General features: G+C 53.3%; 4 protein-coding genes across 4 annotated transcripts; 3 read left to right on the top strand and 1 right to left on the bottom strand.

Annotated features, from left to right (window-relative positions):
- Nucleotides 1–699: 699 nt before the first annotated feature.
- On the top strand, nt 700–3,150 carry JN550_007023 (uncharacterized protein; the record flags this gene model as incomplete). The annotated part of the gene is made up of 2 exons (XM_049318828.1): nt 700–827; nt 885–3,150. The coding sequence occupies 2 exons, from the start codon at nt 700–702 to the stop codon at nt 3,148–3,150; spliced, it is 2,394 nt and encodes a 797-aa protein (XP_049170918.1).
- A 403-nt stretch (nt 3,151–3,553) lies between these two features.
- Nucleotides 3,554–5,201, bottom strand: JN550_007022 (uncharacterized protein; the record flags this gene model as incomplete). Its single annotated transcript, XM_049318826.1, has 5 exons — nt 3,554–3,849; nt 3,900–4,056; nt 4,107–4,553; nt 4,604–5,002; nt 5,190–5,201. 5 exons carry the CDS (start codon nt 5,199–5,201, stop codon nt 3,554–3,556), a joined length of 1,311 nt encoding a protein of 436 aa, XP_049170917.1.
- A 1,462-nt stretch (nt 5,202–6,663) lies between these two features.
- On the top strand, nt 6,664–7,316 carry JN550_007021 (uncharacterized protein; the record flags this gene model as incomplete). Its single annotated transcript, XM_049318825.1, has 2 exons — nt 6,664–6,837; nt 6,927–7,316. The coding sequence occupies 2 exons, from the start codon at nt 6,664–6,666 to the stop codon at nt 7,314–7,316; spliced, it is 564 nt and encodes a 187-aa protein (XP_049170916.1).
- A 3,678-nt stretch (nt 7,317–10,994) lies between these two features.
- On the top strand, nt 10,995–13,158 carry JN550_007020 (uncharacterized protein; the record flags this gene model as incomplete). Its single annotated transcript, XM_049318824.1, has 2 exons — nt 10,995–12,505; nt 12,609–13,158. The coding sequence occupies 2 exons, from the start codon at nt 10,995–10,997 to the stop codon at nt 13,156–13,158; spliced, it is 2,061 nt and encodes a 686-aa protein (XP_049170915.1).
- Nucleotides 13,159–15,524: the final 2,366 nt, after the last annotated feature.

The following is a 15,524-nucleotide window of genomic DNA, read 5'->3' as shown; positions in this document are numbered from 1 at the left end:
TTATCTGGCAGAAGGGTCGAGGGACTCGGAAGGTTTCAATTGCAGATCTAGCGATCGCGTTTGGCGATGGAGGTGCATCACGCACGCGTCGCGTAGCGCAACCTTGAAACGGACTTTACTGGCGACAGGGGTCCAGCGCTGATGGCTGGCTTTGGAGGGGGGAGCTAAGGGCGCGCCTAGCCCCGTCAAGCCCCGTCTCTTCAGCACCTGATCGTTGCGGCTGCAGGGCGGCAACGTACCCAAAGGCCGCCCTGAACCAATCAGACCAGGGGTTTTCCAGTGGATGCCCCCTATCAGCAGCACACTACGACTCTGGGTTTCTGGGCTCTCCTGGGATTTGGGGAGATGGTGCATTTCTGGTGTGCCACCCGACGTCATATCAAGTTGCGCCTGCCAAGGACAGGATCGCCTGGGGGTGGGTTATCGGGGCCCTCTAGGACAACAGGCCCCAAGACTTATCATACATGGTACTTACAGAGGCATACTGCAATACCTTCACAAACGTGCACTGTCGTTGGCTGTTGAGCAGAGGCTTGTCAACAAAGCACAAAGTCAAGGGGCCTCTATGTGCGAACTTTGTTGGTAGAAGGGAATGCATTCATTCGTGACAGTACTCCGTGTTTCCACACATCTGTCGGAGAAGCTCAACATCAAGCCGCCTCCGCCTCCTCCTCCTGCTGCTTCGTCCCGTACGACAGTATGAACGATGCAGGCCTCAACGAAAACATCGACGGCCACACCCAGGCTGTTGATGGCCCCGACAAGGGGGACGTCGACCGCCGCAGCGCCATCGGGTCGGAGCCAGAGCCAGTCCAGTTTGACCCCAGGTCAGTGCGTTGGCAAGGGACAATAAAGAACCGTAGTACTAATGGAGCATGATATAGTCGCTGGTGGTTTGCGAGCTCGGCCTTTCCGATGATCGCAGGCACCCTGGGCCCGGTGGCCTCGGCCTTCAGTATCTGCGCTCTGGTCAAACCATGGAGAATGCACATCCCGCCCGGGATGGATGTCACGAAAGCCGAGTTCTACCCAGATCCAGGGTGGCTTACTGGCATAAACGCCGCCCAGCTGGCTCTCGCGCTCGGGTCCAACCTGTTTCTGCTCCTCAACATGGCTCGCCGGGTGCGGTTCTCGATAGCTCAGCCCATCACCATTGTCGGGTGGTACATCTCCGCCATTTGCCTGTTGGCTCTTGCGGCAACGGCGAGTGGACCACTGGAGCTCCAGCCAGAGATCGAGTATGTCTGGTCTCAGGCTTTCTACTATGGGATATACGCGGCCATACTGTACTTCATTGTTGCTACGCTCATGTCGGTCACTGTCTGGGGCGCTCAGGCAGGGCACTACAAGAAAGACTTTGAATTGACGACGAGCCAACGAACACTGATGCTACAAACAATCATGTTCTTGGGCTATCTCCTGCTCGGCGCGTTGGTATTCTCCACTATTGAAGGTTGGAATTATCTGGATACCGTATACTGGGCCGACGTTACTCTGTTCACCGTGGGATATGGCGACTTCTCTCCAGGCACCACGCTGGGACGTGCACTCCTGATCCCATACGCCCTTGTCGGTGTGATCAGTCTCGGTTTGGTCATAGGGTCGATACGAAGTCTGATACTAGATCGCGGCAAGCGGCGCCTGGACGCCCGGATGCTGGAGAAGAAGAGGCGGCAATACCTGCGGCATCTTCGCAGAAGGGGTAAAGACAGTGTACTTCACCCTATCGAGGGGGAATACGAAGACAACGACCTCGACTGGAATGTCTCTGGCAAGAAGCCGCGAACTGAACTCGAGCGCCGCCAGAGAGAGTTTGAGCTGATGCGGAAGATACAAGACAGGGCCTCGACAAGGAGAAGGTGGACGGCAATGGCTATCTCTTCATCCACATGGCTGGTGCTGTGGTTGGTGGGTGCCAAAATATTCCAGGAGTGTGAGGCGCCGTATCAGGGATGGAGCTACTTTGATGGGTTCTACTTTGCTTTCACAGGACTAACAACCATTGGGTACGGCGATCTCAGCCCGGTCTCAAATTCTGGAAAGTCGTTCTTTGTTTTCTGGTCATTGCTTGCTTTACCTACGATGACCGTTCTCATCAGTAATGCGGGTGACACCGTCGTGAAGTGGGTCAGGGATGGGACGCTCAAGCTCGGAAATATTACTATTCTCCCAGGAGAGCAAGGGTTCCACAAGGAGGTGAAGCTCATTCTTGGAAAGCTGACATGTGGTGCCTTGTTTGCGGATGTAGATATAGAGGAATCACCCCCAGGGTTCTTTGGCGCAGTCCTGGGTCACAGAGAGGAGGACGACGACGACGAAGAAGACGAGGAAGAAGAGAACGAAGATGGCATGGACGACGAGGCGTTGGATGGCATGGACACTACCGCCGATGCTTCTCCTTCATTTAAAGAAAAGACAGGCCAAGAACAAGCAAAGGAGGAACCCCAAAAGACAGGCAAACCCAAGATGAGGGGCACTATCGACACAACAAAGACAGCCAAATCGGTAGCGTCCTCGAAAAGGTCCATCAGGTCGAAGAAACCCAGCACACCCACGTCGCCGTCAGCAAAAGGCAAGGACGAGTTTGCCCACCCGAGGCGGGCCGACACCATCGAGAGGGCCGACATCCCGACGGAACTGCCCAAGTCCCGCGCCGAGTACCACCTCGTCCTCATCGACGAGATCGCGCGCGTCACCAAGCACCTGCAGCACTCGCCCCCGCGCAAGTACACCTTCAAGGAGTGGGCCTGGTACCTCCGCCTGATGGGCGAGGACGAGAGCAGCGCCGAGACGCACCGCAAGCCCGCGCGGAAGCACAGCCACGAAAACGACGGCGCAGTGCTGGGCCGGGTCGCGACGCACCGCACGGGGACTAGCAGCGCCAAGAACGGCAGCCCGGTGGCCGAGTCCCCGGAAAAGGGCGAGGACGGCGCGGCCGGCGCCGGCCAGGACGTCGTCAAGTGGAGTTGGGTCGGCCACAGGAGTCCGCTCATGGATTCCAGGGAGGAGGCCGAGTGGATCCTCGACCGGCTGGAGCGGCGGCTGCGAGACGCGCTGCAGGCCATCGTCCGGGAGGAAGGTGGCAAAGACGGCCTGGAGCAGGTCCGGACGGAAGAGGACGAGAACACGGCCGAGGGAGAGAAACAATGATCCGGCGTTGGGAGGGCGATGATGATACACGAACATACGGACATATATGCATTTGAGCGGTCAGATGGGGTTGGGCAAGGTTGGGGGGGCTGTGGTGCAAGATGATTGATACCCGTTTAGGCTTATTTCTTTTTCTTGACATTTCGTGCTGGGGGTAGATGAGACGCCGGCCAGCACATAATCGTCGATCTTGAACATACTGGTCAGTAATGTGGACGTTCATATACCGAATTCCTGCGACAATAGTGAGCGAGAAGCTGGTGGTGGAGAATGTAATTGTTGAATATAAACTGTGAACTCGTAAGCGGTGTAATGTTGGGTAGAAATGCTACACCGTACGATGGCTACGAATGAGAAAAGACGCAAAGAGTCGCTCGACACCAGACAAAGTTCAACCACTTCATTACCACTTGGGCTCTCCCTTCTCCACCATGGGCGTTGCGACGGCGTTCCTGTCCGCGAAAGGGTCGTTTTCATCCTCATCCTCAGAAGCCACATCGTCCTCGTCGTTGACATGCACAGGCGGAGGAGAAGGGTTGGAAGCCGCAGATGGCTTGGATACGGCTGACGGCCGGGGCGGGGGCACAGGACGAGGCGGCTGGGGTGGAGCGATGTTCAGGCCGGAAAGGTCAGGCACAGGACTGCCCGCGTCGGGGCTTCCCGTGGGGGACATGGTGCTTTTTCCTTTCTCAGTTGCCACTGTAATGGTCAGCTTGGAAGGTATGGAGGGAAACGGAGCGAGTTCTTACTCCTGTACAGATGGGCTTGCTCTGCTAACTCGTCGTCCGAGTCGCTGTCCGCGTCAATAGAACGGTCCAGCTGCTCAAAGGTCATGAGGGCCAGGATCAGCTCATCGTTGGCATGCAACAAGCCACCCAGCCACTGCTCGTCCTCAACATGGTGGATCTGTGATAGTAAGTATCGTCCCTGGGAGATTGCATATGGGGACGACTTACATAGCGCACGATCTTCCTTCGAAGCTTCTTGCAGGTCTCAAAACGTTGAACAGCGGCGGCGTTTTCGGAGATCCGCTCCTGCTCACGGTTGATGCTCTGGAGGGAATTCATCAAGTTGGTAGCGGCAATAGAAGACTCGGCGATCGACACCTTCATGGTGTCCTTTTCGGCCTCAAGGTTGAACGGCCTCGGCTTCTTCTTGCTCTTGTCCTTTTTCTTGTCCTTGGAGGAGCCAAAGAAAGAGCCTGACTTCGAGGAAGACTTGGTGTGGCTGAAAGATTGCACCGTTTGGTTGGGCTGGGGGAAGGCTACAGGAGGTTTCGAAGACGATGCCTGTGCAGGGGGTGGTCGCTCTGCCTCATCCTCGGAATCGTGAAAGGGGTTCTCAGTCTCTTTCAGAACCTTGGACTTGTCCTGGGTAACCACTTGTTTTCGTCGTGGGAGTTGCTTATTGGGGTTAGGCAACTCAGTAAAGACGTGCTGTGTGGTTGACATACCTTGTACAGTACTGCAATGCGTTCTAAACCTGGCGTGTTCTTGTACTCTGTAGCCCAGCTCCTGAACAGCTCTGAGCACTTCTTCTTCACCTCGGGATCCGATAGGTCAGAAGTTCCGCAAACTCGCAAGCGCTCCAGAAGTGGCTCGTCAGCAAAAGCACGCTGGAAACGTGGGCCGGCATTCTGGATCAGGCCATCCAGAAGGGTCAACGCTCTCAGCTGGCGGTGGACATTTCCATACTTGAGCTTTTTCCGAATAGATCGGGCAGCCTCTGCGGGACCTGACGCTTGCAACTTGATAACCTCTACCAGATCGGGGATACCGCTTAGATCGTCTTCTTCATACTGCTCACTAGTGAGCCGATCAACGGTCACAGTGATTGCAGAGTAGGGTTTCTTCTATGAACAAGGCCGAATTAGCGCTGTTCATCGCTATCGCTCTCAGAGGGACACAGCCCAGATCAGGGCAATCATCATAATATGATACCCGACGGTAGGATATTATCGTCGTCGAGCGCACTTCCATGGCATATCTCGTCGCCCTACCAGTCATTGCGCCTGATAACTACACGTGCGGTTGGCTTACCTGGGAGAACATGTCGAGATGCTGCACTGCTACGCCGACTTTCAAAGGTTGATATTCGGCCACCTGTCGAAATCACTCGGAGTCTCGGAGATCTCAGCTACTCGGCGCAAGGCCGTTCGTCGACAGCCTCGCGACGGGCGGATTTGGGGGCTGAGGGGTGAGTGTGACGTATTGATAACAGGCGTCGCGGGGTAGTAAGTGGAGGTGGGTATCTCTCCGGGTGCCGTCTATCCAAGCCGAGAGCTGGTGCGTCCAGATGTTGGTTTGGCGCCCGAATATTGACGGGAGATTTCTCAGCAAGACGGATCTGTCAGGCGAGATCAAACGACATGCGATATGTTGATCTGCAAGCCGCACGCAAAACCCTCGGGAGTTGGAGTAGCGGGCCCTTGGTTGCTTGGGGCCCGATAGGTGCGCAGCCCGGTGTCATGCGACTCCAATGCACGTACCCGCACATCCCCAATCAGGTCTAGTTTCGGACTCACTTGTGGGGTGTTTGGTTCTGTTGCATTTGGATCTCTAGATGCATTCCTGTATATGTTCCATATTCACTCCTTCCATCTTTTGCGCCTTCCTCAGCAATATGCAGTGATGTTTGGCATATTCTGCGGTTCACTGAAATCATGTGATACGACCTTGTCGTATTCATCATCACGTGTCCGGTGATGGTTCCGATTTCGCATTCTTTGTCTTCATATCCATTCACATATGTACGTGTAGTGATGACCGCTAGAAAATGGAAAAGTTCCACCCTGTTGCGTTGAAGATCAGGCCTCCAAGCAATTGAAGTCTGGCATACCCAAACACCCAGGTCCTCCGCTCTTTCCATACCGAATCCAGTATACCATGATTTCAGACCTGGTGATGTGCTGTCCTCTCTCCGGCAGAGAGCTTCGGCGGGTCAACTAGTCAACCTTTCAAAACGATTGTGTCATGAAATCAATGTGTCTGAATCCTCTGCTTCTAGCACCAGTAGCCAACTGATTCATGGCTTGGCGATGTTCTCCCTCTTCGACGCATCGCACCTCGACCCCACTCACGCAATTCGAGCGGTTGCAAACCATCTCGTTAGCCTGCCGACCCCAGGGTGTGGGATATTCCTCTGGAGGAGCGCCGTTACAAAATGCAAAGTCTGAATCAAAGTGACAGGTAATCGGTCTATTGACAGACCGAGAGTCTAGACTGCCCGAAACCCCTTTTGGACTGAGGCTAATGCCCATATGCTACGGTGAGGACGCCCTTGGAGGCGCTTCTTGTCTTTCGAACAGTTTCACTCCGATCAATCCATATGGCCCAGCCTTCTTCAAATCCCGAGGTTATATGGCGGGCCAATTCAACCCAGTCATACATACCGAAGTTGCCTTTGATGTCAGAAGCAGCCAGCACCATGTCAGTTTGAGAAGCAGTCCATCATTGCCCTTCCAGCGAGGGGCATCCCCGCGTGGCGGCAGCCACATTGGGAAGCAACACGAACATGTTCCAACAGCACCATCATCTAGCCTCTTCCAGTTACTCAAAGCTAGCAAACTGGGATCCAGATATGAGTGTGTATGCCGACGCTCCGAACCAGATGAGTTCCCTATGCAAGCTGTCAGCGACGGCAAAGCCGTCAAGTCCTGGCATCGATTCCAAGGAACAACCATGGATCGTCTAAAACCCAGGTCTTCTCCGAGTTTACATTGTCACAATACTTGATCTAAATTTGTCTAGAATTTAGGGACTAACACAAATGGATAGAAATTATCGTTTGGGGGATCAGTACAGTCAGTGCCCATATCTGCGGCCTACCTGGACAACTATAAATTGAACGGTAAAAGTGTTCAGTGGGATGAAGTTAACCAGTATCCCCTGGATGATGAAATGGAGCAAGATATGCTTCGTCTAAATGACGAGGTGAGCGACTTGGACGAAGGGTGTATTCCGCCATCCAACGTGTTACACCGCTTAGATGTCGGCTCAAGATCAGCTAGCGAATATGGTCCAAATCTACAGTACCGTTCTCCCGAAGCTCCACCTTCAGAAGAAGCCCAAGTTCCGCCCAGCGGTTCCAATGACGTCGCCGCTAGAGACGACGTTTTGAATTATGATATTGACTGGAATGCTGTACTCGTGACGGTCAAAGACTGACCCAAGAGCGTATCTCTCGTGGGCTCTCAGGAGCTTCGCGGACAAGCACTACACCAAGCCAGTCTCAGGGATACAGGAAAGACACATATCGAAGCACCTGCACGAGAGGAGAAGCCACTTGACTCTTTCTCACTTCCTCCATTCCAAGATAAGGCCCAAGACAGATCGCCAATCATGGGATTGTCTTCAAAGTGCGTCTTGAGAACTTGCTTTCGCATTGGCCACATGTTAATCCGAACCAAATTTTGCTGGCAGCAAAAGCAGCAAGCTGTCTCTGAGCTATATGCCAGAGTCGCATATTCCAGCCGGGAGTCATTGACGAGGAAGCAACATTTCCGATTCGCCGACTTGTTCAAGGATCAGCAGCCGTACCTGTCCGGGACATACGCGGGATGGAGAGTTGGTAGTTTTCCAGATCGCCAGAGTCAGGTCTTTGTCAACATTGGTGCCTCAAAGCTTTATTGGTGTCTGTGTAAGTTGAGGAGGGATGCCAAGATAACTACAGGTTGGGTGATGGAGATCATGGGAATCCGAGAAGCGATCTAGGACCAAATACAGTTTGCGAAGCTCGTAATATGCGGAGAATCAAGTAAAAACGGAGCACAAGATACGGCGCCGTAGATGTAGGAGGCAGAGCGAACCCTCGGTCCCAGAAGAACCAGCGGGTTGTCATAGTACGCATGTAGGATACACCGTGAGATCGTTGCCTCGCTGACCTGACATGATACACGCATTACATGCCATCTAGCTAATTGAAAAAAATGTTTTCGCAGTCCCTGATCATGTGTCAAGAAGGATCTTACCACCTTTGTGTTGTGTTAACGACAAGATGAGTCCAACGCAACCAATGCTCTGGACATATTTGGAACCTGCACAGTGTACCAACTGGTCAATTCACGTGGAGCCATGTTACTGAGTCCTTTTGACGGCATAGCCAACGCTGCGCACCACAGACCATCGATAGGCCATGCATACACTCAATTCAGTTCTAGTCATGGATGAGGTTGATCGAGGCTTTGCGGTGTTCATTCTCAATGCAGCCTTCACATATATCACGCATTTCCCATATAGGAAATCACTGCCGCAACTAAAATGTAGCGCATGGAGTATGCGCCCCAGGGAACATTGAGGTCATGAGATAATGTAACGAATGACTCTGATGATGAACTTTAATCTTGAATAGGCCTTGGAAGGTAGACCGAGCGGCGACGATGAAGTACGATCGCTACAGGATAGAGCGAGGTTTCGAATACTATCGGGCAGATATTCACGTATATTCAATCTCGATCCACGGCCTCGTGGCAATTCAACAGGGTGAGCCAAAAAGAATGTGTAGGTGTCGCGAAGGACGGGAATCTACATAGATCTGGGTTCGCGGTCCTCATCGGAAATGGGTGTGTAAGGCTGAAGTAACAAGGCTCTGTCGGTGGGAGTGGTGACTTGCCATCCGTTCGCCCATGCTTCGACCGAGGTGGTGTGGTGAGTCGAGATTCTGGGGCAACCTGACCCGCTACGTCAATGCAAGACATTTCTTTCTTGTTCAAGATTTACCCGATCGGGGCACCCCGGCCACCACGGTCGAATCCAGAAGATTCAAGACGAGGGGAGAAAAGAATTAGAAAATGTCGGGTAAAGTGGATTTAAGTGCTGCTTGCTATATTCTTCGTAAGTGGTATAAGGATTCTGGGGTGAGCATGGTAATCATGGCGGAGCTGCCTTGGCCAGCCCAGACACAGCCGCTATGCTGACGCGATACCATAGACCTACAGCTCTGGGCAGCGCATAGTCCAGAGTTCGTATATTCGCTGACTCACTTGTTAAAAATACTGCCTTTCAGCTTGCGGAGCCAGTTTTGGTATAATCAGTTTTCATTCGATGGATGGACACGCAGTATTTTCCTGTTCCAGATAAAATGATATAAACTGTTTTATTCCTGTGGGATATATCATGGGTTGCGTTCAACGTACCTGAAGTATCCCACCCGTTGAAGGTACAAACACCGACCGCGCGACACACAACCCCCATCTTTCGACCCAACGGTCTCGCGTTGGGGCTGCCCCTGCGCCTCAGTATGTTGCCAACCGCAGACCCGGATACCAGCGACTTGGGCTGGCGACAACCCTCCCGGCGCGACCAACAGGACGATGCCAGACAAGCCAGAGGACCAGACTCACTTGACTCACATCAAGATTCCTAGACTTTTGGAGTCTGCGTCATCGTGGCAGCGGACCAGAATGAATTGGACAGCGGGCATCGCGGGTTGCCGTCACATGTTCTGTAGAACGCCAACGGCATGCAGGCGGGAAATCTGGTCACCGATCCCCCACTATCGCTCAATGCTCCCCATGGGCTCGGGCACGGCAATGGGGTTGGTGCTTCACCCCGCCCACCTTGGTGACACCTCACCGCCTGGGGCGGGCTGACTTGGACTTGCATAAAATCAAGGTCATCTGCTGGCGAAGCGATGTGTTGGCACTATTCATCGGTCAATAGCGTTGCGCACAATCGCGGCCATGTTACGTGCTCCCTCCGGAAAGGCAGGCGGCAATTAAATGGCAAAAACTCGAGATAAAATCATTTAATGGGGTAGGCAAAGCAAACTGGGCACGGCGGAGCAGGCTGAACACGCATCTGGCAAGCAGCGAGTAGTTGTCTGTTCAATGGTGCATCAGCCATGTTTTCTTCCCCAGTCATGCCGCATGCTATGCTCACACCGAAAGGTTGGCCTGGGATACGAAGGCGCTGTGCTCCCTCTCCGTAGCGAACCCAGTGGACGCGTAGAGTCCATTGGGTACCCGGGTGAGCCGATGCATACCCACTCATTCGCCTGTTCTCAACACAGAGGGACGAAGGACGGACAACAATCAATCAGAGAGCGAATGATTCTCCGAAGCATCCAGTGAACTGCATGCGGAAGAGGCCGGATGTACAACGTCAGTATGAACGGATGCCTGACCTCAGAAAATCATCGAAGAGAGACTGCCCCGATTCCTGAACTTCCGTGTAGATTGAGAGATTTGGCCAGGAGGCCGTCTACGAGCTTCGCCCAGCACCAAAGGCGACTTCTTTGTCAAAGGCCTCGTTGCCTCGCCCAGTGTTTGCAAATGCCTAGTTAGTGGCAGATCTCGTGGACTCAGATAGCCATTTCGACACAATCGAACCTTTACTATTCCTGGTAGCTCTTGGAGTAGATAGGCGTTCCGGTCTGAACAGGTTGGTTCCAGGGCAACATCGTATAGCAGAGTGAAGGGCAATTACAAGGCTAAGATGTATAATACCATTCCAACTATCGGAAGCCTGCCAAATACACATTCGAGCACGAGCCCACCGGCCGGAGCTCTGGTGGACTTTAGGCGGGGCCATAGGCGCCAACGGTCGCCAACCGCCACCGTTAACGCCGACGTCACCGGCCCAAATTAATCAATATGATTCATTTTGAACCACTTTGATGAAAGCTGGCGCTCTGCACACGATCATGCACAACCCATTATCGTGACTCAGTTGCCACTGTGCGTCTAACTACATAACTATCCTGCGCACCACTCGCTGTCTTTTGGCATTGGTCAAATCCGATTTTCGAATTATTGGCCGGGGCGGAGCCATCCAACGTTGAGCTCCCTCGCAAGTATCTGTCCTTCTTAGCTAATCCGGCCCATCTCGAAGCCAGCCCACAGGACAATGATACCCGTCACACAACGTCCGGCTGGGAGCAGTGGAAGGCGACAAGCCGTAACAGAGCCATCTGCGTCGCGGGTAGTGAGCAAACCCATACCGAGCTCGCAGACACAAGATCCGAGAAAGTATCAAATCGAACAGCTCAAGCGCCGGTTTTCTGCGCAGGTCTCTACACTGCAAAATGGGACTACAAATGTATCATTCCACCTGAAGCCTTCAGATCCCGATTTTCCCTTTGAATTGGACTATCTGGATTGTGAGATACAAGTTCCGAGATCGTACCCTGAGGATGCCCCTTTACTTCGGGTGAAGAACAAGGAGATTCCTCGGGGTTTCAGTCTAAACATCGAGAAGGGCTGGAACCAATTAGTCGAGGACAAGCCGGGTGCGACACTGCTCGCGTTGACCAATGCCCTCGACAAAAGCCTCGAGTCATTCTTGGCCGAGCAGAAGTCGGACACGGTAACTCTCATGACTTTCAAAGATACCAGGCATCTGGACACTTCGGCTATGAACTTGGGCGCCAGCGCATCTTTACCGGCAAGCTCTGAGCCAAAACCAACACCGGTCCAAGTCCCTAGAAGCCATGTTTTCGAGGAATCCTTCACGAGGGAGCAGATTGAAGAGGCCAGAGCGAGACGTGCCCAGGAAACAAGGCAGTTGGAGTCGCGGATGGGCCGAATGTCTTTATTCCACAAGTCCGCCGATGGCATTGTGTACAACCTACCGCTGACCCCCAAGCGCCGCTTGGAGCTGCCGACGGAACTTCAAGCCATCAACTCCGTCCAGCTCATTATCCCTCTGCTATACCCACTACAGTCTCCAAGAATTCTTCTCAACGATGTGGAGTCTCAAGACGCCGAGCAGTTGGAGGAGGCTTTTGCCGCCAGAGCTTCTCAGCAGAGCCAGATGACGCTGATGAGCCATCTCAACTACTTGACTCAGAATATCCATTTGCTGGCAAAGTCTGCTCAGACCTCCGCGAAACAGCTCCCGTTAGTGGTGCCCGATGGTCAGCCAGAACAGGCGGATGCCAAGTCAGGAATGCCCAGCAATTTTGGCAAGGACGACAAGCCGCATGTTCAGGTTATCTCTCGGCCTCCCGAGTGGACCTTCATCGATGCGTCCGATGATTCGGATGATGATAGCAGCGATGATTGGGATTCAGATGGTTCCGATGGCGGAGGAGCTGCTCTGGACATCGGGGACAACAATACGCAAGAGCGCATGACTCAGCAGGTCGAAAGCGGTACTTCGATCTCATTTCCTTCCATCGAGCTGTACGGCATTGAATTACTACAGGTTTCCATACTCGGTATCAATGTCAAATGCGAGCGGTGTAGGACTATGAATGAGGTCACCGGGCTGAAGCCAGGCATCGAGAAAGGAGCCAGCTGCAAAAAGTGTGCTACGGCCTTTTCAATCAAGTTCCGCCAAGAGCTGGTACATCAAAACTCTGTTCGAGGTGGATTCATTGATGTTGCCGGTTGTACAGTATCCGACATGTTACCAAGGTATGTCTCGTCCATTTTTCAGTTGCGGCACACTACTTGTGACACCGCACGGCTTTGATACTCCGTGATATCTCTAGGGAACAGAACGCTAATGGATTCACAGCACATTTGTACCTACCTGCGGGAGGTGTTCATCTCCTGGCCTAGGACTCGTCTCTGTCCGTGGAGAGGTGACCACCAATGTCTGCCGAGAATGCCACGGCAAGTTTACATTCAAGATACCAGAAGTCAAGTTCCTCGCCATCACACGTGGAGCAGTACCACTTTCGACTGGGCCACGACGACGACAGGAGAAATTAGGGCTCCATGCCGGCGACCCGCTACCAGATCGAGGAGCTTGCTCACATTACAAGCGGTCCTACCGATGGTTCCGCTTCTCGTGCTGCAGCAAGGTGCACCCATGCGACAAGTGTCACGACCAGGCTGAAGACCACATCAACGAGTGGGCGAACCGCATGATCTGCGGATGGTGCAGTAGAGAACAGAACTATGCTGTCGAAGCCTGCGGTTTCTGTGGAAGGAGTGTTATTGGCAAGAAAGGGCGCGGTTTCTGGGAGGGCGGCAAGGGAACGAGAGACAAGACCAGGATGAGCCGCAAGGACAAGAGAAAGTTCCGTCGTGTCGGAGGTACTGAGGCCAAGAAGAAGGACTGATCATGAGAAGCGCCTTGGATTCGACGATACAGCACCTTCAGGTGTTTAGCTTGTCTGGAAGCCGGTACTATGCAGCCATGTATTCACCAGATGAACATACTCATCGATCATTCGAAGGTGTATTGGTCAATCGCCCTCTGCGCGTGACGTGCCTGCGGCGACAGTCATTCTCACTGGGCGTATGAGAGGCCATCACATATGATAATCCATAGTCACAACGTTTCGAGCGAATACTCTGCTTCAGCATCTCCATACTCTGATATGTGCCTCTGTATCATTCTGGCGTTGCTTTTGTACGTTGTGTCCAATTGCTGCCGCCGTAACGCCGTGACGCGCAAGTGGGCGCCTACCTGAAAGTCACACGAAACGTCAAGCGCCTAATAGGCGGCGTTGATTTGCACAAATTGTACCAACCACATATCTCCAGCAGCGTGCACAAAACGAGCCTCAATACCATTTGTCCCCCTGAAGCAGCATATCACTTATGTCTCTGACATTATTCACACGCAAACGTTCCACTTCATTGTCACCTGAGCAAGAGTTGCTGCGCTCCTTGCCCCATCGCATTGCAGGCGGCGCTTCTAGGATCTTCTCATGGGCTTGGTACCGTCAGGGGGTAAAGTCGTGAACACCCCTGGCCATTTGCAGCCTCACAACGCTCGTTGCGAAAACCGATTATTTTATCGATTTTATTTATTTTCACCCAAAAAAATTGTTTTATCTATCTCCCAGCAGAAGGCAGGGATGAAGAAGGCGTTCCCGAGCTTGTATGAACCTCGGATCCTGTGAGCCGCCGCCGTTGCAGCGGAGCACGCATCCCGTCTTCCACCCGCCATAATAAGACAAAAACTTTGATTTACCATTCCCAATTTCCGCCCTCTTCTCTAGGAAGCCGTGCCTCGTCGTCGCATGGCTGTCTTTGGCCGCGGGACCACGGTGAACGTTCCCCTAGCCCCAGCCCGCCGCCCCGCTGGCGAGCAGGGGTCGTGGAACTTTTGGGGCCTCGCTTGCCTTCGCTTGCCCTTCGCTTGGGATGCGAATCGGCAGCTTGTGGGGGAGATTACGGAGCAGCTACAGAGATACAACGTCACAGGCCACTTTGGGAACCCTCGAGGCGACCCGGGGATGAGGTTCTGGTCAACTTACGTTGATTACGTGCTGAACCGAATCGCACGTTATCTGGGGCTTCCCTGTCAAGCTTCGTGCTCACCAGCACTGGCTTCACTGTGGATAATCTCAGGCCTGGCCACAACCACCCCAGACGCCTCCTCTCGAATCTGATGCCCCATGCAAGACCCGAGCCAAAGGTACCGTGTCCCTGGTCATGCGCAATAATCGCACGCGTAATTGTTCCATGCGAGAGACGGAGACGAACGCCTTAATCCTGGGCACTGGCCACGATACACTCAGTTATAGCACATATTGTGGCACCTCAGTTCGGTCCGACAGTCTGGCTTTGAGATGAAGAGTCCCTAGCAGATCGGAGGATTACTGCCCAACTGTCAGCCTCAGGAAGGAATAGCGGGGAATCGTTGATGGTTGTCACGAACTCCTTCGTGCATGGTGCTACATACCCTTTGACCCAGCGCTCAGGCAGTACAGTAGTATTCCGACCCGCGATTCAAGATTTATCAGAAATGAGGAAAAGTACCACCGCACGCTGACGGTCGCCGACCGCAGCGATGATCTGATGGTTCTCGAAGCATTATCAGCAGTCCTGCCCGCAGATCCGGGGGACGGCTCGTGGGGGAACGATCCCACGACGACCAGGGGGTCTTGAGGCCGGTGAGAGCTGTCAAAGCAATTGACCGGCTCTCGCTACCGGATGATCCTACGATGTGGGTTCATGCTGAACCAGTTGTCATCTGCATTTCTGCACAGTCGACACGCATTGTGTTCCGCTATAGAGCCACCTCTTATCCAGATACGGACCGCGCGGGACATCACTGCCCAGAAACGTAATATTCGTCATGTAATGTACCAAATTGAGGCTTCTGATTCGCATTTTCTCCGAGCCGCATGCACGTCCTTGCAGTCTGGGGAACGGCAGAAGGTGTAACGTCGGTTCGACTACTGGCAACTGGATTGGACGACGGAGCACAAAGAGATCGACTTTGGACATGTTAATATCCTGCCGCCTTTCGGTTCCAGACTGCTGTCACAATGGCTGGGTACCATAGCACTGCTGGCCGGGCCTTACGCCGCTGAGCCTCAAATATGTTGATTCTGGATACTGGCTACGGTTGGTAATAATTATGCAGGCTTCGTCCATGCACTATTTCGGGAACCCATATAGAGCGGATGTTATAACATGTTGGGATCTTGTGACAGCTGCAACGCATATCCACGCACGTTTAACGTCCGAC

This window comes from Neoarthrinium moseri (assembly GCF_022829205.1).
Source record: "Neoarthrinium moseri strain CBS 164.80 chromosome Unknown scaffold26_Wmoseri_CBS_16480, whole genome shotgun sequence".
Lineage (NCBI taxonomy): Eukaryota > Fungi > Ascomycota > Sordariomycetes > Amphisphaeriales > Apiosporaceae > Neoarthrinium > Neoarthrinium moseri.
Note: the sequence above shows the minus strand (reverse complement) of the source record. Positions and strands in the feature narration are given on the sequence as shown.